Source organism: Fundulus heteroclitus, chromosome 20 (assembly GCF_011125445.2).
Source record: "Fundulus heteroclitus isolate FHET01 chromosome 20, MU-UCD_Fhet_4.1, whole genome shotgun sequence".
Lineage (NCBI taxonomy): Eukaryota > Metazoa > Chordata > Actinopteri > Cyprinodontiformes > Fundulidae > Fundulus > Fundulus heteroclitus.
The window spans coordinates 25968569-25986848 of NC_046380.1; the positions used below are offsets into that span (position 1 = coordinate 25968569).

An 18280-nucleotide genomic window follows, 5' to 3' on the forward strand; every position below is an offset into this window, starting at 1 on the left:
ATCATCCCAGTCCTGAAGCAGCAAAGCAGCCTCGGACAATCATACTACTGCCGCCATGTTTGACCGTCAGTGTGATGTCCTGCTTTTGTGTCTAAAATTGTCAGTGTGGCGCCCTGCTAGGGTTTGGAATTGAATTTCTAATCTGTATCGCTACTGGTTCAAACGTTTTTGTGACGTAATCTGGAGAAACTGACGTCAGTAGCTCTACTGCTCTGGAAATATTGCAAGTCATTTTAACATTTAATCAGTAAGTGTAACCCACCCCCATTATAGATATCAATAACGTCATATTGGTTAACCATAATGTTACTATGACTAGTATGGATTTTGATTTAAGATATAACCAGTGTCATTCTGACTAGCCAAAACTAAATTACGGATGTCCATGTTGACAAACGACACATGAATGTCAAAATAGTTTGAATCTTATCTGATATCAGAGTTTTTGAATAGTCAAAAATCTAATTACAGATATTTTGAATACGAGTTTTCACTAGGAAAAATTATGTTGCAGATATCATTAATTAATATCCAGTCTAGCGATTAAATGTTAATCGCTGCTGCTGCCTCGTCCTGAAACCCGCCTGCCCTGCAGCCACTGCAAGGAGAGCAGAAGAGATCAACCACACTCGGTTTCCACATTGCAAATAAATCTTGCATGAGCAAAGCTGTCGGTGATCTCACCTGGATTACGGGAAATAAATATGACAATATATAGTTGGACGATGCTGTCCTCCACTGCCTCGGGCATTGCTGAGCGGAATTATGCTTTCACCTGAGGATGAGTTACACCTTAAGCAAGTAAGGCCTTCTTCTTAAGATCTTGCTGTAATGTTTTGCGACTTGGATGAATCATTGCCTCGTAACTCTTGGAGTAGTTTTGGTAGGGCGACCACTGCTAGGTAGGTTCACCAGTATTCCTTGTTTTCTGTCTTTATTTTGTGGACAATAGGTTCTAACTGTGGTTGGAAGAACTTTGGAAATGGCCATGTAACCCTTTTCTGATTAAAAAAACAGAATTACTGTGTTTCCCATCAGTTCTTGAATTATTTATATCGGGGCACAAAGGTGCCGCTGTTAAAGATCTTTTTAGTCTACTTCATGTTGTCACACAGGTTCTGTTTGAGGGATTGTTTTATTATTCAGGTGTAGGCAGGATTTAGTAATGGGTGGGGCAAGTGAAACTGAGTGGATGTTTCCAAATGTAGGTATTTCAGTTTATTCAGTATTTAACAAGAGGTCTGATTACTTTTTTTGCATTGAGGCAGGTTTGTTTGGACGCCTGTTTGCCCTTAATAAATGAAATCATCTTTAGAAAACTGGTTTTGTATTTGCTCAGGTTATCTTTTTAAATAAAAAAAAATCTTGATATGAAACATCTAAGTGTGACAAAAAAGCAGAAGCAGAATAAATCTGAAGGGGACAGATCTTTAGAGCTATTTACAGCACTCTATACTTAGATCTCATATTTTAAGTGAAAAACGTATGCGCCTTTATTCAGGTTCTATTTTCATGTTTTATGTTGCTTATAGTTGTAGTTGTTTAAAGTACATAATGTTGATTAAACTGAATTTATTTAAAAGTCGCCGAACATTAAAAAGGGAAAGTAAAATTAATAAAAACTGTGTATAAAGACCTCTGTATGTTTAAAATATTTCATGATTTGTGGCTTCATCCTAGTAAAATGTGTGTGCTCCTTAATATTCTTCCCCCAGGGAAATCAAACATAGAGTATTGTTCATGCTTGTTTCATAAGGTCTTATTTAATAGCTAATAAAAACAATGTGTGAATAGACTCTTTCTAACATTTGAATTTCAAATTAAATCCTCCATGAAGCAACATGATGTGATTGAATTGTGCAATATTTTTGTTGAGGAAGTCTGGTCATCTGATTTAAAGATTTCGCTGATCTTTGGATAAACTATATTTAGTTTGTGTAACTATTCATGTGTAATGGCCGCCGTTACGCCGCCAGAGGATTATGGAAAGCTATAAACCAGTTGAGAATTGAGCTCATTAGATTTTGGAGTTTTCTTTCTAAACAAGTCACACACGTGCAAAGACATGGCACACCTGGTTGACACAGACACGATACAGGTGACACTTGCAATAGCATACTTTTTAAGCTTTTACTAAAGCAACCCTTTATTAAATAACACTTGGATTTTTCAATATATGTGTTAATCAGTCACAGGAACATAATTATAAGTTATCAGAGAAGAAGTGTTGATTAAAGAAAGAACTGAAATAAGAACCTGAACTTTGACATTTGTGTGTGCATCATAGCAACGTGGAAACAGCGTTTTTAAATATGACAGGCTACAACACTAATACAAAAAAAAACTTTGACTTACATTGTATTAAAGTTCATTAATATAGCAGCAATTCACAACACGTCTCCTCAAGTCATGGATTCAATCAAGTCATCCAGACAGATTGGTCAATAAGGTTCCTATAATGCAGATTGCATTGAGTTTTTAACTTGCATCATTCACTCCTCCTGAAAGAATGCATTGCCACAGTGGACAGTCGTGTGCATTATTGTTGACTTTACAGCAATCCTTCATACTGAGCATGCGTGTAGTGACACTAGAGAGGAAAACTCCAGGAAGAAACCTCCAGTCGAACCAGGCTCATTGTGAACGGCCACAATTGACTGGGGGTTTGAGAAGAGAGCAGAAACACAAAAGGAACACAGAAGCACTGATCCAGCAGTACTTTCTATGCTAGAAAGAGTAATGGCAGACTAGCTCCATAAGTGGCTGTGTCTAGGAAAGAAACACAGTTAGCCAGTTTTCTGGTCAAGAGGATGAAGGAGAGCACAGCTAGTTGCAGTAAAAGCTCAGCCAATAGCTATATCTAGGAGAGAAACAGGGTTACACTCTGAGAGACGGGGCCAGCTGTATCGGCTATATGATGAGCTTTTTACAGCAGTAGCTACATGTTATTATGTGGTTGTATGCAGATGAAATGTTATAACACATTAATAACTATGATTATGACATGTCTGTGTGATTTACTTGTTGTTTTTATAAATTTAAATCATAGACCCAAGCAAAATGTAAACGATTTTATAATTGTTTCCAGCTCTTTATCGTATTTTTCAGACTTTACGTCGCTCCACAATATAAGTCGCATCAGTCAAAAATGCTTCCATAAAGAGAAAAAAGCATATATAAGTCGAACCGGACTATAAGTCACATTTATTTAGAAATTTATTTCACAAAAAACAACACTAAAAACAGACATTTAATCTGGTTAACCAACTTATTCAATTACATAACTGTATCCACAACTGGGTGAATAATATGGAACATACCTGGGAGGTTTAATGGAGAAGAAGTTTCTTGCCAGCGCATTTCAGCATAACGACCCGTTACGCTGATAGTTGTCAAAATTATGCAGAAATTAGACCATGAACGTAACGGTACTATGCGCTAAGCTAACAGTATGACACAGATGTTTGAGAGCAACATAAAGTTCACATGCATCAGCGAAGTTGTAAACCGGCCGGACATCAGACCTGTAGCTAACGCTAGCTTTAATTAGCTTCACGGACAGCCCAGTAACGGGGTTCATTGCGGTCTGGGCCCTTCGAGCTGCAGCACACAACACTTTTCTGTGTGAATGCCGACTGAAACGGCAATAAAATTTACAAACACGTGTTCTTTGTCTTTGTTTTCTATAAGTTAATGTTTCAATTAATTTATTAGTGGTACAGGAGCAGCATATAAGCTTAGTGAGCCCTCTTGTGGCCATAGACGGTAATGTGTGCTCCTCGGTTAATGCTGGTCTGTATGAATTACGATTTAAGTTTGATATATAAGTCACACATGGCTATAAGTCGTAGGATCAGCCAAACTATGAAAAACAAAAGACTTATAGGCTGAAAAATACGGCATTTAAGGAACAATTTACCTTGAATGGAAATACGCGCTGGCTTGCTTTCAATTTGATTGTTCACTGTCGTTGAGTGATATTTGGTGCTGCGGGTGGGGGAGGGGCAGTGCTACTCCGTCTGCAGTGAAAACAGTAGTTACTCTGGCACATTTTCGGGCAAACCATTAAGAAGACCACATCGTAGGAACAGGGCGAAGTAGATTCTTCTATTTTCACTGCTAAAGGTTTTTGTGGCACTAGTGGCCTTTATTTAGTTCTTAGCTGTGCCAAGAACTATTGGCCTCTGTATAGGTGGCACAAGCTTTACCTTTGCAACCTTGATATAGCCTGACTCTGGTCAATAGCCCATGCGTCACTGCAACTCAAAATTCGATTGGCTGTTCAAAATGCTTATCTAGCATTCAGTTTATGGCTGGAGGTAAATTACAACAAAGAGGCTGGGGGCTGTGGGGGTTTAAACGTGGTAAATGGTATATGGAGTGAACTTAAATAGCGCTTTTCCAGTCATATTAACCACTCAAAGCGCTGAACACTAGAGCCACATTCACCCAATCGCTCCTACTAACGCACACGCATTCATACACCGATACCTAGCTCAGTAGGCAACTTGGGGTTAAGTGCCTTGCCCAGGGGCACATCGACACAGGTGCCAGAAGGTGATCAGCTCCATGCAGTGCAATTGTGACAGTTATACAACTAAATAAATTCAAGCATTTTTCAGTTTGTACAGAAAATTATTTAACTTGCAACGAAAAGGGGCAGACTCTGTGTTTTACGTTAGAGTCGGAGGTGGAGTGTTGCCAATGCACGTGCACCTATGGAAATATAAAGCTTTCATGCAGGACTTTGAGTTGTACTTTTGTTTTTACACTTCGGTGTTTTTGAACAGAACGGCACATCCCAGCAGTCCAGAGGGGAAAAAATGGCTCCTGCAGTTTGAATTTAAAGCCAGGTGTCGTCTTGTGCGACAGAGGTTATAGCTGTCTAGCCTGGTCTGAGTCATCCAGTTAAATGACCGCTGCAACGAGCCGGGAGAGTAGGACCCAGCAGCTGTAACGTGAGGGTGGAAAAACAGCAAGAGGGAGGGCGGCGGGGTGGGAAGGAAAGCAAACTCGAGGGGTGAAGCATCAGGTTTCAGTGTACATTCCACTCAGACGCCATGTCGCCCGAACAGAGGAGCACCGGCCTCCCTCGCAAGCTAAAGGCGAACACAGGTCTAAATAGACAGTAGAGCTGATGGACACCACTAATAACACTGCATTCCATCAGGCTGCACATAACGCCTATAGTTTTCTGCCTTTAAAGCTAATTTTCAGACCATGAATATTTATGAGACAGCATTAATGCAGTAACTGATTCCACCGCTTTAGGGATTGGCCTTTGGGTTTTGTTTCTGTTGACAGCCACTGTGGATAAACAGAATCCAGGATAATAGGTCGCTTGATATGCCATATCCCTATTCTTTCTTTAATAGATAAATCCAGAATAGAAAAGAAATATATTTTTTACAAAGTAACACTTTTAAGCATTATTTAGGCCAAAATTACCCCAAAGGCAGAGCTGAATTTCAAAGCCAGGCATTCATGTTTTATCCTGTGTGTTCCTGGTGAAGACGTGTTGGAACAAACAGATTTGTCCCTGAGGTGCCGTCCCCTGTCTTTCAAGAACAACATCTAGGAATAAAGATACTGTACAGTCCCAAAGAGGGGACAAAGACAGAAGGAGCAGAGGCACAGAAAGTTTTCTGTAAGCCCTGAAGATTGCATTTACGACAGGGGAAGGACAGGGTATGCATTCGTGTGAACACCTGTAGTCTGGCACCCTGAGGAAATGTGGAAATGTTGGTGTGCATGTTGTAGGAGCAGATTCCTGTCTGTGTCTCTTAGTCATCTCAGCTGTCACTGATTCTGTGTTCTTTTTTTCCCTGAAGGTATGGCAAAATCGTGTCCACAAAAGCCATTTTGGACAAAACTACCAACAAATGTAAAGGTGAACCATGTTTTTAATTTATTTTATAGATTGTTTAATTAATGCTTGTTATCATGTTCCTGGGTTGTGTCAATTATTTACTGTACTTTTCAAAAGTCTAGCGCCATCCTTCCTTATATTTTGCTTCCAGTTAGTCTGACTGCCTTAAAATCTGTTATGTAAACCCAAATAAAAACTTAAAGACCTTCATAAATCTTGGAAGAACTATTGATGAAGACCACTGAAAATCGAAACAACTGGCAACCTGGAAGCAGAGACAAAAGGAATTAGAAGTGGTTTAAAACTTTTGAACTGTGCTGTAATTTTTTAACTCTTTGGTAATTTATAATATCAATGCTGTAACTGGCTTTTTGCACCTTAAACTAGCTGGAGTGAAGGTTGTTACAGTTGCCTTTATCACAGAATAATTAACACCAGCATCTCTTTTTATTAATTTTTTTGCAGGTTATGGCTTTGTGGATTTTGACAGTCCAGCTGCTGCACAAAAAGCTGTCACAGCTCTGAAATCCACCGGGGTCCAGGCTCAGATGGCCAAAGTAAGAATCACTCAAGTCTTGGTCTGATATGTATAGCAGCCGCTCTTTTAACTTGGAAAATCTAAGTCACAGTTAGGGATAAAATGCTCAGCTGATTCTAACATCTAACCTGTTTGTAACTTAAGACCTCTTTCCAACCTTTTACCGTAACAACGGTAGTTTCTAGGGCCAATACTTCACCCCCTCTGTTCTGTAACATTTTCATAGCCAGATAGATATTGGCAAGTGAAAATAACCCTGGTAAGCGAATAGTACATTTTATGTTACCCTAAACCCTTAGGGAGAGGTTACAAAAATACTAATTAAGAATATTAATAGTATACATGGAGACAAACACAGTAAATTTTCATAAACGATTAAGAAAGAATGTGCGTCCACAGGAGAGGACACATCACAACTGAAAAGGCTGTAGTAGGTATGCCAGGCCCATTGGTGGCGCTGTGACACTGCCAAATAAATGTGCAAAAAACACCGCGGGCAACTCATGTGACGTAAACACAGCACCGTGGCGGGGGATCAGACATGGGGGACACGCTGTTAGAAGAAAGAGTCCGGGGACACTACTAACAGCCATAACGAAGCCGAAACACCGGACAGCGCCATTTTTGTTGTTATTTGTGAGAGTGAGGCACATGTGGGTTACAGAGAGAGGCGAAGCTCAGCCTAATCATTTAAGAAAAGATGCAGCTCGTATATGCAGATGTAAAAAATCAAACCGGCATTTTGGAATTTATCCACTTGAAAAATTATCATTTACAGTCTTTCCAGTGGAACGGGATCAAAATCATCTCAGCAATACGTTTTAGTTATGTCAGTTTAAAGTCGTCTCTATTTTCTGTAAACTTTAACTGGAATATATTTAAAAATCAATGACTTCTGCCTTTGAGCATATGCAAATACAAAGTGAGTAAATCTTCCAGTCAAAGTAATATTTTAGATTTTTCAACCATTAATGGTGTTCCATATTTCCACAAAGAAATATAAAAAACGATCACAAATTGCATTTAAATTTGGAGGCAAAGTTTTAAAGACAATTGTAGCTGTAGAATAACAGGTCATAATGTTGAGATCCTGTTCAAATCGACATTGCCACAGAGGTAGTACAGCCAAGACTTTGCATCAAATTAATGTAGAAATTTTATTTTTATTTTTTCTTAAACAACACAGGGGGGTTGGGGGGGTTCTGGGTAATTGCATTCTGGGGTAGAAGCACTGAGCTATATTATACACTGGAGTGCTAATCGCCCGCTGTTAGAACGAGTCGCTTTGAAGCCACCAGCTGCCATATTGGTACTCCCTATTTTCCCCTAGTAACTAGGGAATATGTGCGCTACAGCATCGAATAACGAGGATTTTTTCATGTTCAGGGGGGCTTAAAACTTTTAAAATATCAAATGCCATATACTTTTATGTTATGTTCTAAAACTAAAGTACTCAAGTACTGAGAAAGTCATGTGCTGAAATATTTTGCATTTTATTCATTTAAATATATATATATATATATATATATATATATATATATATATATATATATATATATATATATATATATATATATATATATATAACATTTATAAATATATAAAAAACAATATACAAAAACATATATTTACATATATGTATACATATATATACATATATACATACACTCACCGGCCACTTTATTAGGTACCCCATGCTAGTAACGGGTTGGACCCCCTTTTGCCTTCAGAACTGCCTCAATTCTTCGTGGCATAGATTCAACAAGGTGCTGGAAGCATTCCTCAGGGAGTTTGGTCCATATTGACATGATGGCATCACACAGTTGCCGCAGATTTGTCGGCTGCACATCCCATGATGCGAATCTCCCGTTCCACCACATCCCAAAGATGCTCTATTGGATTGAGATCTGGTGACTGTGGAGGCCATTTGAGTACAGCAAACTCATTGTCATGTTCAAGAAACCAGTCTGAGATGATTCCAGCTTTATGACATGGTGCATTATCCTGCTGAAAGTAGCCATCAGAAGTTGGGTACATTGTGGTCATAAAGGGATGGACATGGTCAGCAACAATACTCAGGTAGGCTGTGGCATTGCAACGATGCTCAATTGGTACCAAGGGGCCCAAAGAGTGCCAAGAAAATATTCCCCACACCATGACACCACCACCAGCAGCCTGAACCGTTGATAAAAGGCAGGATGGATCCATGCTTTCATGTTGTTGACTCCAAATTCTGACCCTACCATCCGACTGTCGCAGCAGAAATCAAGACTAATCAGACCAGCAGCGTTTTTCCAATCTTCTATTGTCCAATTTCGATGAGCTTGTGCAAATTGTAGCCTCAGTTTCCTGTTCTTAGCTGAAAGGAGTGGCACCCGATGTGGTCTTCTGCTGCTGTAGCCCATCTGCCTCAAAGTTCGACGTACTGTGCGTTCAGAGATGCTCTTCTGCCCACCTTGGTTGTAACGGGTGGTTATTTGAGTCACTGTTGCCCTTCTATCAGCTCAAACCAGTCTGGCCATTCTCCTCTGACCTCTGGCATCAACAAGGCATTTCCGCCCACAGAACTGCCGCTCACTGGATGTTTTTTCTTTTTCGGACCATTCTCTGTAAACCCTAGAGATGGTTGTGCGTGAAAATCCCAGTAGATTAGCAGTTTCTGAAATACTCAGACCAGCCCTTCTGGCACCAACAATCATGCCACGTTCAAAGTCACTCAAATCACCTTTCTTCCCCATACTGATGCTCGGTTTGAACTGCAGGAGATTCTCTTGACCATGTCTACATGCCTAAATGCACTGAGTTGCCGCCATGTGATTGGCTGCTTAGAAATTAAGTGTTAACGAGCAGTTGGACAAATAAAGTGGCCGGTGAGTGTATATGTATATATATTTAATATGAATAACATGTAAAATATTTCAGCACCTAATTTCCGAGTAGTTGATAGTGTTAGTACATCCACTGACTGTAGAATTACCTATGAAATGTTTTCACACAGCCAGAAAACTGCTTGTTTTTGCAACCAAATCCTATGGGATTCTGAGAGAGTAGGGAGTAGCAAGATGGCGGCCAGTCACTTCAGTTTTTCGGCAAAATCAGCACTCCAGTGTATTATATAGCTCAGTGGGTAGAAGGTTCAAGGCAGCAAAATGAAAACATGGTTTTGTTGAACTCTAAACCAGTTTCTGCTCAGTGTTCACTTTACAAAGCTTTAGTTGTTTTCTGTTAATTTTAAAGTGCACACATTTTAACCCTATTGTGTAAAAGTTTCACCGTTACACGAAGCTGAAAGTTGAAATCTTGTTTTTAGGGAAGAGTTTAGTCTGTTATAGGTCAAATTCAACTTTTTTTGTTGTTTTCACCAGTTGATTTGTTCTGTATACTCGACCTCCATCCTCATTGTTCATTGTTTATCTTCCTCTTCTTTTTCTCTCTCTCCGCCTCATGCTCCCCTTCACACCGTGTGTATGTTACTAACCTGCTACAGTTGTAGTGCTTGTTCTGAGCTCTTTGTCAACGTGTCTGCAGTCAAAGCAACTCTTGTCGGCCCATTAAGCTGATCCCTCTGGCGCTCATGCTTCTCTTTGAGGAAACCCTGGGGAGGGTGCCACTACACCCACTGTCAATGGGACAAGCACAAAGAACCGGCATTGTCCATCGTCCGGGCCCAGGCTGGGGCCGACACGACCACTTAATACACTCCATCCTGGTTGTCCCGGCCCCTCTCCTAACCCAAACATAACCCACTGCAATGCAACACCAGGGTCTTCCTCGGCCCAACTCTGGAAATCTGTCAGAGATCAATGAGGCCAGCTGACCTGAACCGGTACACCGCAACTAGATCCAGTGTCTAAGTTTGCTGCAGGTCCCCTGTAAGAGTACCACACAGTCCAGTATATCTTAGCACTCGACAAGTGCAACTGGACACCAAAAGTTGACTCACCCAGACAGCATGTGTCCTGTCAGACGTGTTGATAACTACTCTATAAACCTAAATATACACAGCTGCTGGGTGTCACTGGGTTACTAGGGTTCAAAGACAAAATAGCTAAAAGTCTAGAGTCAGTTTGTGATCGATATCAAGAGGGATGTACTGGTCCGACTCAAAACATGAGCTCGAAGTCTCAGTGGAGGCATTTTTAAATGATCAGTAAAACACCATAGCTTATCAAGTTACAGTACTTTTAAAAAAAGAGTTAACTTAATAAGAGTAAGAATGGGGGGTGCAGTGTTTTATTTTTACATAAAATTTGAAATCAAAACCAGAGGCGTCGAAGAAAGCAAACTTAAACCAGAATGGCAGAAACTCTCAATTATCAGCTTCAATACTGTGGCCTGTAAATACTGTAACTATGAGAAGACGCTATCACCCAGATGAGCCTGTAAATTCCTATTTCTGTACATATGAGAGCATAAGAGGTTACAATTTGCCAGAGAGCGCAACGCAAAAGATAAGAGGTGCGCCATGTTATGGACAGTTTATTAGACAAAACCCAAACAACTCAAGCCACCTTTCATTGTAAAGCATGGAGGCACAGGTATCAGGGTTTGGGAATATTTCTCATAGTGCGGCGTTGGGGCTCTAGCATATGGGGATTTCAACAAAACGTTTCTATTGTTCTGCAATGACACAACCTGAGAAGCATTCCTATTGGTCTGCGCCTGCCGGCATGAACAAGCGCAGGATACCAGTGCTGAAGAGAAGATCGGGTCCATTAACCCACTCAATTAAAAATTCACTACATAGTACAGTGGCAGAAAAAGTGGATCAGTTTTAGTACCTCAGACTTCAAAGGGGTCAAATCCACGTTTTTTCCCCTAGAGGAAGTGCCCTTGAAATGGGTAAATTAATTTGACAGCGACCACAAACACATCAGTAAGTTTGCAGCATCTTGTTTTCAGACTCACAAGATTAACGGCTCTCTGAGACAGTTGTTATAAAACTAAAGATTATTTTGGTGATTTGCAGGGAAGATCAATCTTCATACATTTTTCACTTTATACATTAACTGTTTGAGTGTTTAAAGAAAAATGGAGACACTGCCTGATATTCATGTTTTGATTCTGAATAGGAGGAGCAATGTTCATGTATTATGTATTTGCATCTATGGAAATAAAACCAGATAAAGGGATTTTTTTAAAATCTACTATTATTTCTTACGCAGTTGTACCTTTCATAATTCAAATGAAAATTTGTGCTCTGGAATAAGAAAAATCCTGATTAGGGCATCCCTGATATCAGGTTTAGCTTCCCTTGCATTCGCCATAGTTGCTGAGCTTTGCAGTTTCCAAACACGGTGAACCACACCTTACAGTCAGTGTCCTCAGAGTACGCTCAGTCCCTGAAAGAGCCGCCCGGGACTCGCGGCTGCGAGCCCGGCGGAGCTGCATGCATCGGGGCAGCAGAACAATGGTAAAGTTATAAATAGACCCATTCTTACCTCCCTGCACCTCCCATTTGAAACTCGGACGTCACCACATGCTGCTCTACACACAATCTGTCAGCACAGAGGCACACCTTAACCCATGTGACTGAGAGACGGCCAGGAACAAAAAAAAAAACGACCGGGATGAATTTGTGTGTGAATAAGGTGCAAGCCTTCGTTTTCACTTTAGGCTGGGGAACAGTAAATAAAAATGTAATCTAAGCTCAGGCCTTCTTCACTATACCTGTTGTGTAACAAACATCCAGAGTGACTAGAGGGATAGAAAACAGGCTGCTTCCTCTCGGCTGCCGAGACGCTTTAATTGCATAAATACTCTCAGGAATTTTGCGGCGTCATTTCAACACCTCTGTCAACTTTTGCCATGCAAACCTGATTCAGTGAAGGATGCTGCATGTCCTCTCCTGTTTGCTTCTCCCACGGTTCCACTTCACATGATTTTCAGACGTGTCTCTGACAGTTCGTTCGTTTCACAATAAGGCCGTCATTATTTGTGCTCGCAGGGTAATCATATATCAGTTAGCAGCGGGGAGAGGAGGTTTGATGGTGGAAATCTATTAGATTTAGATGAAAGGAAGGAGACTGCTGATCGGTAGAGGCTCATCTGTCTTCCCTTCCTGTTTTGCTGTTGTCTGTCGTTCCCGGTTTTAATGACCTAAATCACTCCAGACATCAGCTACATCCCGTCCTGTTGGTTCTCTCTTTCTGTACAAGATATCGGCCTTTTGAGCTGCTAATTTCTCCCGCCCCCTCTCTTCCCTATCCTCTTCTTTCACTCCATGTTCTGCCCTTCCTGTCTTTTTAGTCCAGCCTCTTTTCTCCTGGTTGCCAGGCTCCTGTTGCTCTGTGAACTCTTAAACTTCATGCCTGGCTTCCTGTGGGCTTCTGCACACTCACACAAGGTTTCACTTTCAAGCTATTGCCTCAAAGAATGCCTCTGAATAATCTCCCTCCTTAATTTATTTACAGCTTTAAAAGATCTCCCCGTTTAAACTAAATTGTACCAAGAAGTGTGCCTTTTTCCTTTCACATTCATAGCTGTGAACGTTAAGTTATTCAGCGTGCAGCAGGATGAGAGCGTGACTAATGGGAAATCTTGGGATGTCAAATTATGCAGTTTTCGGTTTTATTTATCAGGTAAAACTTCCTTACCACAGCTCATCCATATCAGAACCTGGAGCAAAATGATACCTGACAAGGAGCCGAGATATATGATAAAACCTTGATGGACCAAGAGCAGCAGCGTAAATTGATGAGAAGACGGGCCTCATGGCTGCTAGGACAGAAATCTTTGCAGAGACGTGACAAAAATTTTGCATTTGCAAATCCACATGCGAGACGATAGCTGTATAAAAAGTCTCCACCACCCTTTTTGAGCTGAAGCCTATCTGCCACTAAAATATACACCAATTAATGGCCTGCAGAATTTGCATGCATGCAATTGAAATATAATATCCAACTCAGTCTTCCATCCAAGCCATCCTTTGCCGTTATAATATATCATACACTGATATTCAAAAACGACTTCTTGACTTGGCTAAATAATTGTGCAGCTCTACCCTTAAATAAAATATAGACTTCAGGAGTCCCTCGAGGATGCAATGACGTCACACGTAGCAAGCGTCCTCGGTGTTTGCGGAAGTAAACATGGATTATAATGCTGGCACGCATTTTGCGGTCTTTAATTTATTTTCTAACCGGAGCTTTCCCTCCACTGACTGCTCTTCTCATTGTAGTCCGCTATGGGTGTCGTCTTTCTTCCCGCTTCTGCATAGCAGGACGCAGAATAGTGACGTTTGTCGAGTATCGGTGACGTAAAGGTCGGATAAATGCGACCCGGCCGTACAGACACAGGTCACATTTTTTCATATGCGACCTGGGTCGCATATGAAAAAATCTGATCTGTGTTGTTCAGACTGTCATAAAAAGATCAGATACAGGTCGCATATGTGCAAAAAAATCGGAATTGGGTCACTTCAGACTGCAGTGTGAACGTAGCCTTAGATGCGACTGAGAATCTGTGGAGTGACAGGAAAATTCCTCCTCGCAGCTCTTCATCCAGTCTGTCTCGTCTTAAAGTAGGATTACTAAAAAAAAAAGTTTAAAATATGCTCAACTTTATGTTGTTATTTCAAATAAACTCCCAATGAATTGCAGTGACGTTGGTGTTCGTAATATAGGAAAAGGTGAGGGTTTAAGGCTGCATCAGGATCAGGATCTGGTTTAATTGGCAAGTTGCTCCAAACAACAAGGAATTTGACTTCAGTTCCACCTTGCTCTCAATGAAGACATCTTTCTCATTAATGCTTTAGTTAAGTACTGTAAGCATATCCTCCAGTGAGAGATTATTTCTCCTTCTGCCCCAGATTATGTTGATGGAAAACAAAACTAAGCACATCTCTGTAACATCAAGTCACAATGCTTTGAAACGGTTTGTAAACACAGATTTTGCTGTCCCCCTCAGCAACAAGAGCAGGACCCCACCAACCTCTACATCTCCAACCTGCCGGTGTCCATGGATGAGCAGGAGCTGGAGAACATGCTGAAGTCCTTCGGCCAGGTCATCTCTACGCGCATCCTCCGAGATGCCAACGGGACTAGCCGTGGCGTGGGCTTCGCAAGGTGGGACTTTTGCTGTCTCTGAATTTAGGTTTTCCCGGGCGCAGCTGGGTAATTTGCACGCGTACAAACAGATTTCAGTGGTTATCCGGTTAAACGTTGTGTTTCAGAATGGAGTCCACAGAGAAGTGTGAGGCTATAATTCAGCATTTCAACGGCAAATTCATCAAGACTCCTCCAGGAGTGCTCGGTGCGTGGAGAATCTGCTTTCCACTCTGCAAACACGATGTTGTGTTTTTGTTCCCTGCTGTGATCACTTTATTCCCTTACTTGTTTGATCTGTCGCTTTCACAGCACCCACAGAGCCCTTATTATGCAAGTTTGCAGACGGGGGTCAGAAGAAGAGGCAGAGCCAGGGGAAGTACCTCCAGAATGGGAGGCCCTGGGTTCGAGACGGAGATACGGTAACGCGGCCATTGCCTTAATCGTCATGACGAACTTACACGTTTTAAAAAAAAGTTTTGTTTTAAGTCACACTTTGTGCTAACTGGCTGTTTTCGAGTACATGCTGTTTCGCGCCGGTGTTTGCATGACCTCACTGGCTCTGAATCCTGTGTGTTGTTTTCCCAGGGAGGAATGACGCTAGCGTATGATCCAACAGCCTTACAGAACGGGTGAGTGGTATGCACAGACTGACAGAAAACAGCCCCAGCCCTACAGTAAAATAAACACCGCTCACAAACTGCGGTGAAGGGTCGCCCTCTGCTGGACGGCACGGAGACCTTATCGCTTCGTTGTTTACCTGGGCTGTCTCTTCTCATGATGGCCTGTCTGCTCCACAGCTTCTACTCCTCACCCTACAGTCTGGCCCCAAACCGAATGATCGCCCAGACTTCCCTCTCGCCCTACATGCATTCTCCTGTCTCCTCCTACCAGGTGAGACATTTCAAGATAATTAATGTTTTTAGCCTGACAGTTTTTTTTTTTTTAATCTACATGCATAAGAATAATTATATGTCAGAGCTGAATCGCTCGTTAAATTCACACTCCTTAAGCTATTAGACCTGCATTTCGCTGACCCTTTTTTTGGCATATATGGTTGATATTAAAACAGTCAGAGGTGTCAGTGACAGTAACAGATGTACAAATAGGTTTTGTATTTTTTATTTTTTCCCCCTAATTACAGGTACACAGCCCGTCCTGGATGCACCACCAGTCATACCTCATGCAGCCAGCTGTGAGTATCCCACAGGAGACAGAAATCTTTCGCTCCACTCCATTATCCAACATAAATATGGCATCCATCCAAAAGCAAAAAGCTTCTTCTTTACCACAAATGAAGAAAACCAAATATAGGGCTCTATCCCTCCTACGGATGTTGGTCATAACTGCGGACAGCGACTCAAAAGCTGTTTTCTTGTATAATGGGTTTTGCATTTAGGCCAACTTATTGGATTTTAGCCTTTCGGTGCGTACACTGCCACCTACAGGTCAACCAGTGTAGATTCACAAAACCTCCTAGCCAACATGGCATTCAGGGAAAAATATCTCTGTGGAGAAGTTGCTAACACCCTGAACAGGTCGGTAACCAATCATAGGACGAAACAGTGACGGGCAGGACAAACAAGCACACTCTCTCCTTACCCACACATCAGAGAGAAGATGCAAACGCCATGCAGACATTTGAGATCTGAACCCAGGACCTTCTTCCTGAAAGGCAAGAACTAACGGCAACTACTTCCCCACTGTGCTGCCCCTTCAAACTCCTCCACACTGTCTTAAAACTCCAGTTTCCTGTGGAATATGTAGAAGCAAGGCGATTTGACAACAGGGTTTATTAAACAGGTAGCATCCTCTTATCGCACCCCACTGGAATTCACTGAGCTCCTGAGACCGAGCCGTTCTTTCAGACACGTTTGTGGAAGCAGTCTGTGTGCCCTGGTTCTGGGTTTTATTCACCTGATTTCAAGGATTTGGACGAGTGAGCGAATACCTTTGGCAGCACAGCGTCGAAGTTAAGTGATGCCGATGCATATGAACGTCTCTAAGAATAATAATAATGTAAGAAAAGGATTGGCATATGCTAGATGTAGTGATAGTCCGTCTGTGGTTTAGGCTCTGACCTGGGTTTAAATCCCGCTTGCAGGCGGGGCAGGCAGAGCAAACTCTGCCAAGTTCTAATGACTTGCTGTGGCTCCCTCCTAAATAAAGAAGCAGCTGAAACGACTCACTAGATGCAGTGACAGCGATACCAAAGATGCAGGGAATTTGCTACCAGAAAGAGATTCAGGACCAAAGATTGCTTCAGCGTGGGGGAGCCCTGTTTTTGTGTTACTTAGTTGCACTGGGATGTCTAGGTGCAGTCATGAGCGGTATTTGTTTATTTATCTTTTGGTTTGGACGACTTTGTTGTTGAAATACACAGTTTAACAGAGAAGGGCTTTGAAAAGTTAGGAGGATAAAGCTGAATGGAAGAGACAGGAGCAATCTGAAGTTAATAAAAAAGCAAAAGCAAAATAAGCAAGTTGCAGAAACTGTTTTTCCCTGACCCGTCTCAGACCTAATCTCAAAACGTTCAATGTTTTGTGTTGTTCCTTGTATCTGCTCCGACGCCCTGCAGATCAGTCTAATTGGTGCTTTAATTTAAGTAAACTAAGAGTCAGAGCAGCTCTGGGCAGGTACTGTATTTTAAGGTTCTTGTTGACTGCTTAAAATGAACAGGCTGATGGAGACTGCCTACCGTGTGCTTGGTCGGTACTGTCAGGGATTAATGGAGTGCCGGTGCTTTGTGCGTTCACAGGGTACAGTGCTAACCCCAACAATGGAGCATGCCATGTCCATCCAGCCCACGTCCATGATGGGGCCTCTCGCTCAGCAATTAAGCCACCTGTCTCTGGGCAGCACGGGCACAGTCAGTATCACTTTCACACCCACATGGCAGAAAACTCTCTCTGTGGCTTCCTGCACTGAAATCCAAAGGCTTATTTCCTCATGTTTTCCTTTCTACCTTCCTTACAGTATATTCCAGCCAACACTACTATGCAGGGGACCTATATCCCCCAGTACACCACAGTGCCTCCCTCCAACGTTCCAGTAGAGGTATGAAACTCTTCCAGCTGCTTGCTTCTGCATGAGGCTGTCATGTGCATGAGTAATATTTCAAAAATATATACCAAGTGACCTAACCTGTATTTCTAATAATGGTTGAGTTTAGGCACCAAGGTAAAGAAAGTAAATGTTCAAAATGCCAACCAATACTTAGTAGCAGCTAACAACTATTTTTCTCTCTGTTACTTGACTAAGTTTAGCTTTTTTGATTAACCTTAACAAGAAATTTTCCACTTAAAGCTATAGTTGGTAATCCTGTTCAGAGACACTTTTTGTCATACTGGGTGAAATGGTCCTTCCATCCCGACAGTAGTCAATGCATTATGTATTCAGAAAAAGGGAAGAAAAAATTAATCTCTATGAGAGCTGCAGGCCTGTAAAAACTCCAACCAATCACTGCCATTCAGACCGAACGGCAGTGATTGGTCAGTTTTGGTTTTGCCCACCCTCCTCTCTGTCCCTCACGTTCAGGGGGAATCGCCTTATCTATTGGTTCTCCCTCATGTCAATGATTCTGACGCGCTCATGTAATGTCAGTGTGCGTTCTCTTTCCTTGTTAGTTTCCACTTGCTGTTTGCACACTTCTAGTGTTTATGTATCCAGTTAGCTTAGCGGTTAGCTTCGATGTTAGCCGTTCGTTGTAGCTCCGCTGCTCTCAACGTAGACTTTGAACATGGCTGAGAGTCGCAAGAAGCAAACTGCGTACAAGTTTATGAGAAGAAGAGGAAGGCTTCAGTAGAAAGAAATAAGACTAGACTGGAT

At 41.7% G+C, this 18280-nt stretch overlaps 1 protein-coding gene across 2 annotated transcripts in view; it reads left to right on the forward strand.

Annotated features, from left to right (window-relative positions):
• LOC105937044 (RNA-binding motif, single-stranded-interacting protein 2) overlaps positions 1-18280 on the forward strand; it is a 51814-nt gene that overhangs the window by 30994 nt on the left and 2540 nt on the right. For both annotated transcript variants that reach the window (XM_012878170.3, XM_021324358.2), the window contains exons 3-12: positions 5832-5890; positions 6335-6426; positions 14316-14473; positions 14581-14660; positions 14765-14874; positions 15041-15084; positions 15253-15346; positions 15597-15647; positions 17211-17321; positions 17429-17509. In XM_012878170.3, the coding sequence (XP_012733624.2) occupies positions 5832-5890; positions 6335-6426; positions 14316-14473; positions 14581-14660; positions 14765-14874; positions 15041-15084; positions 15253-15346; positions 15597-15647; positions 17211-17321; positions 17429-17509 (880 nt within the window). The remainder of the gene's footprint in view (positions 1-5831; positions 5891-6334; positions 6427-14315; positions 14474-14580; positions 14661-14764; positions 14875-15040; positions 15085-15252; positions 15347-15596; positions 15648-17210; positions 17322-17428; positions 17510-18280) is intronic.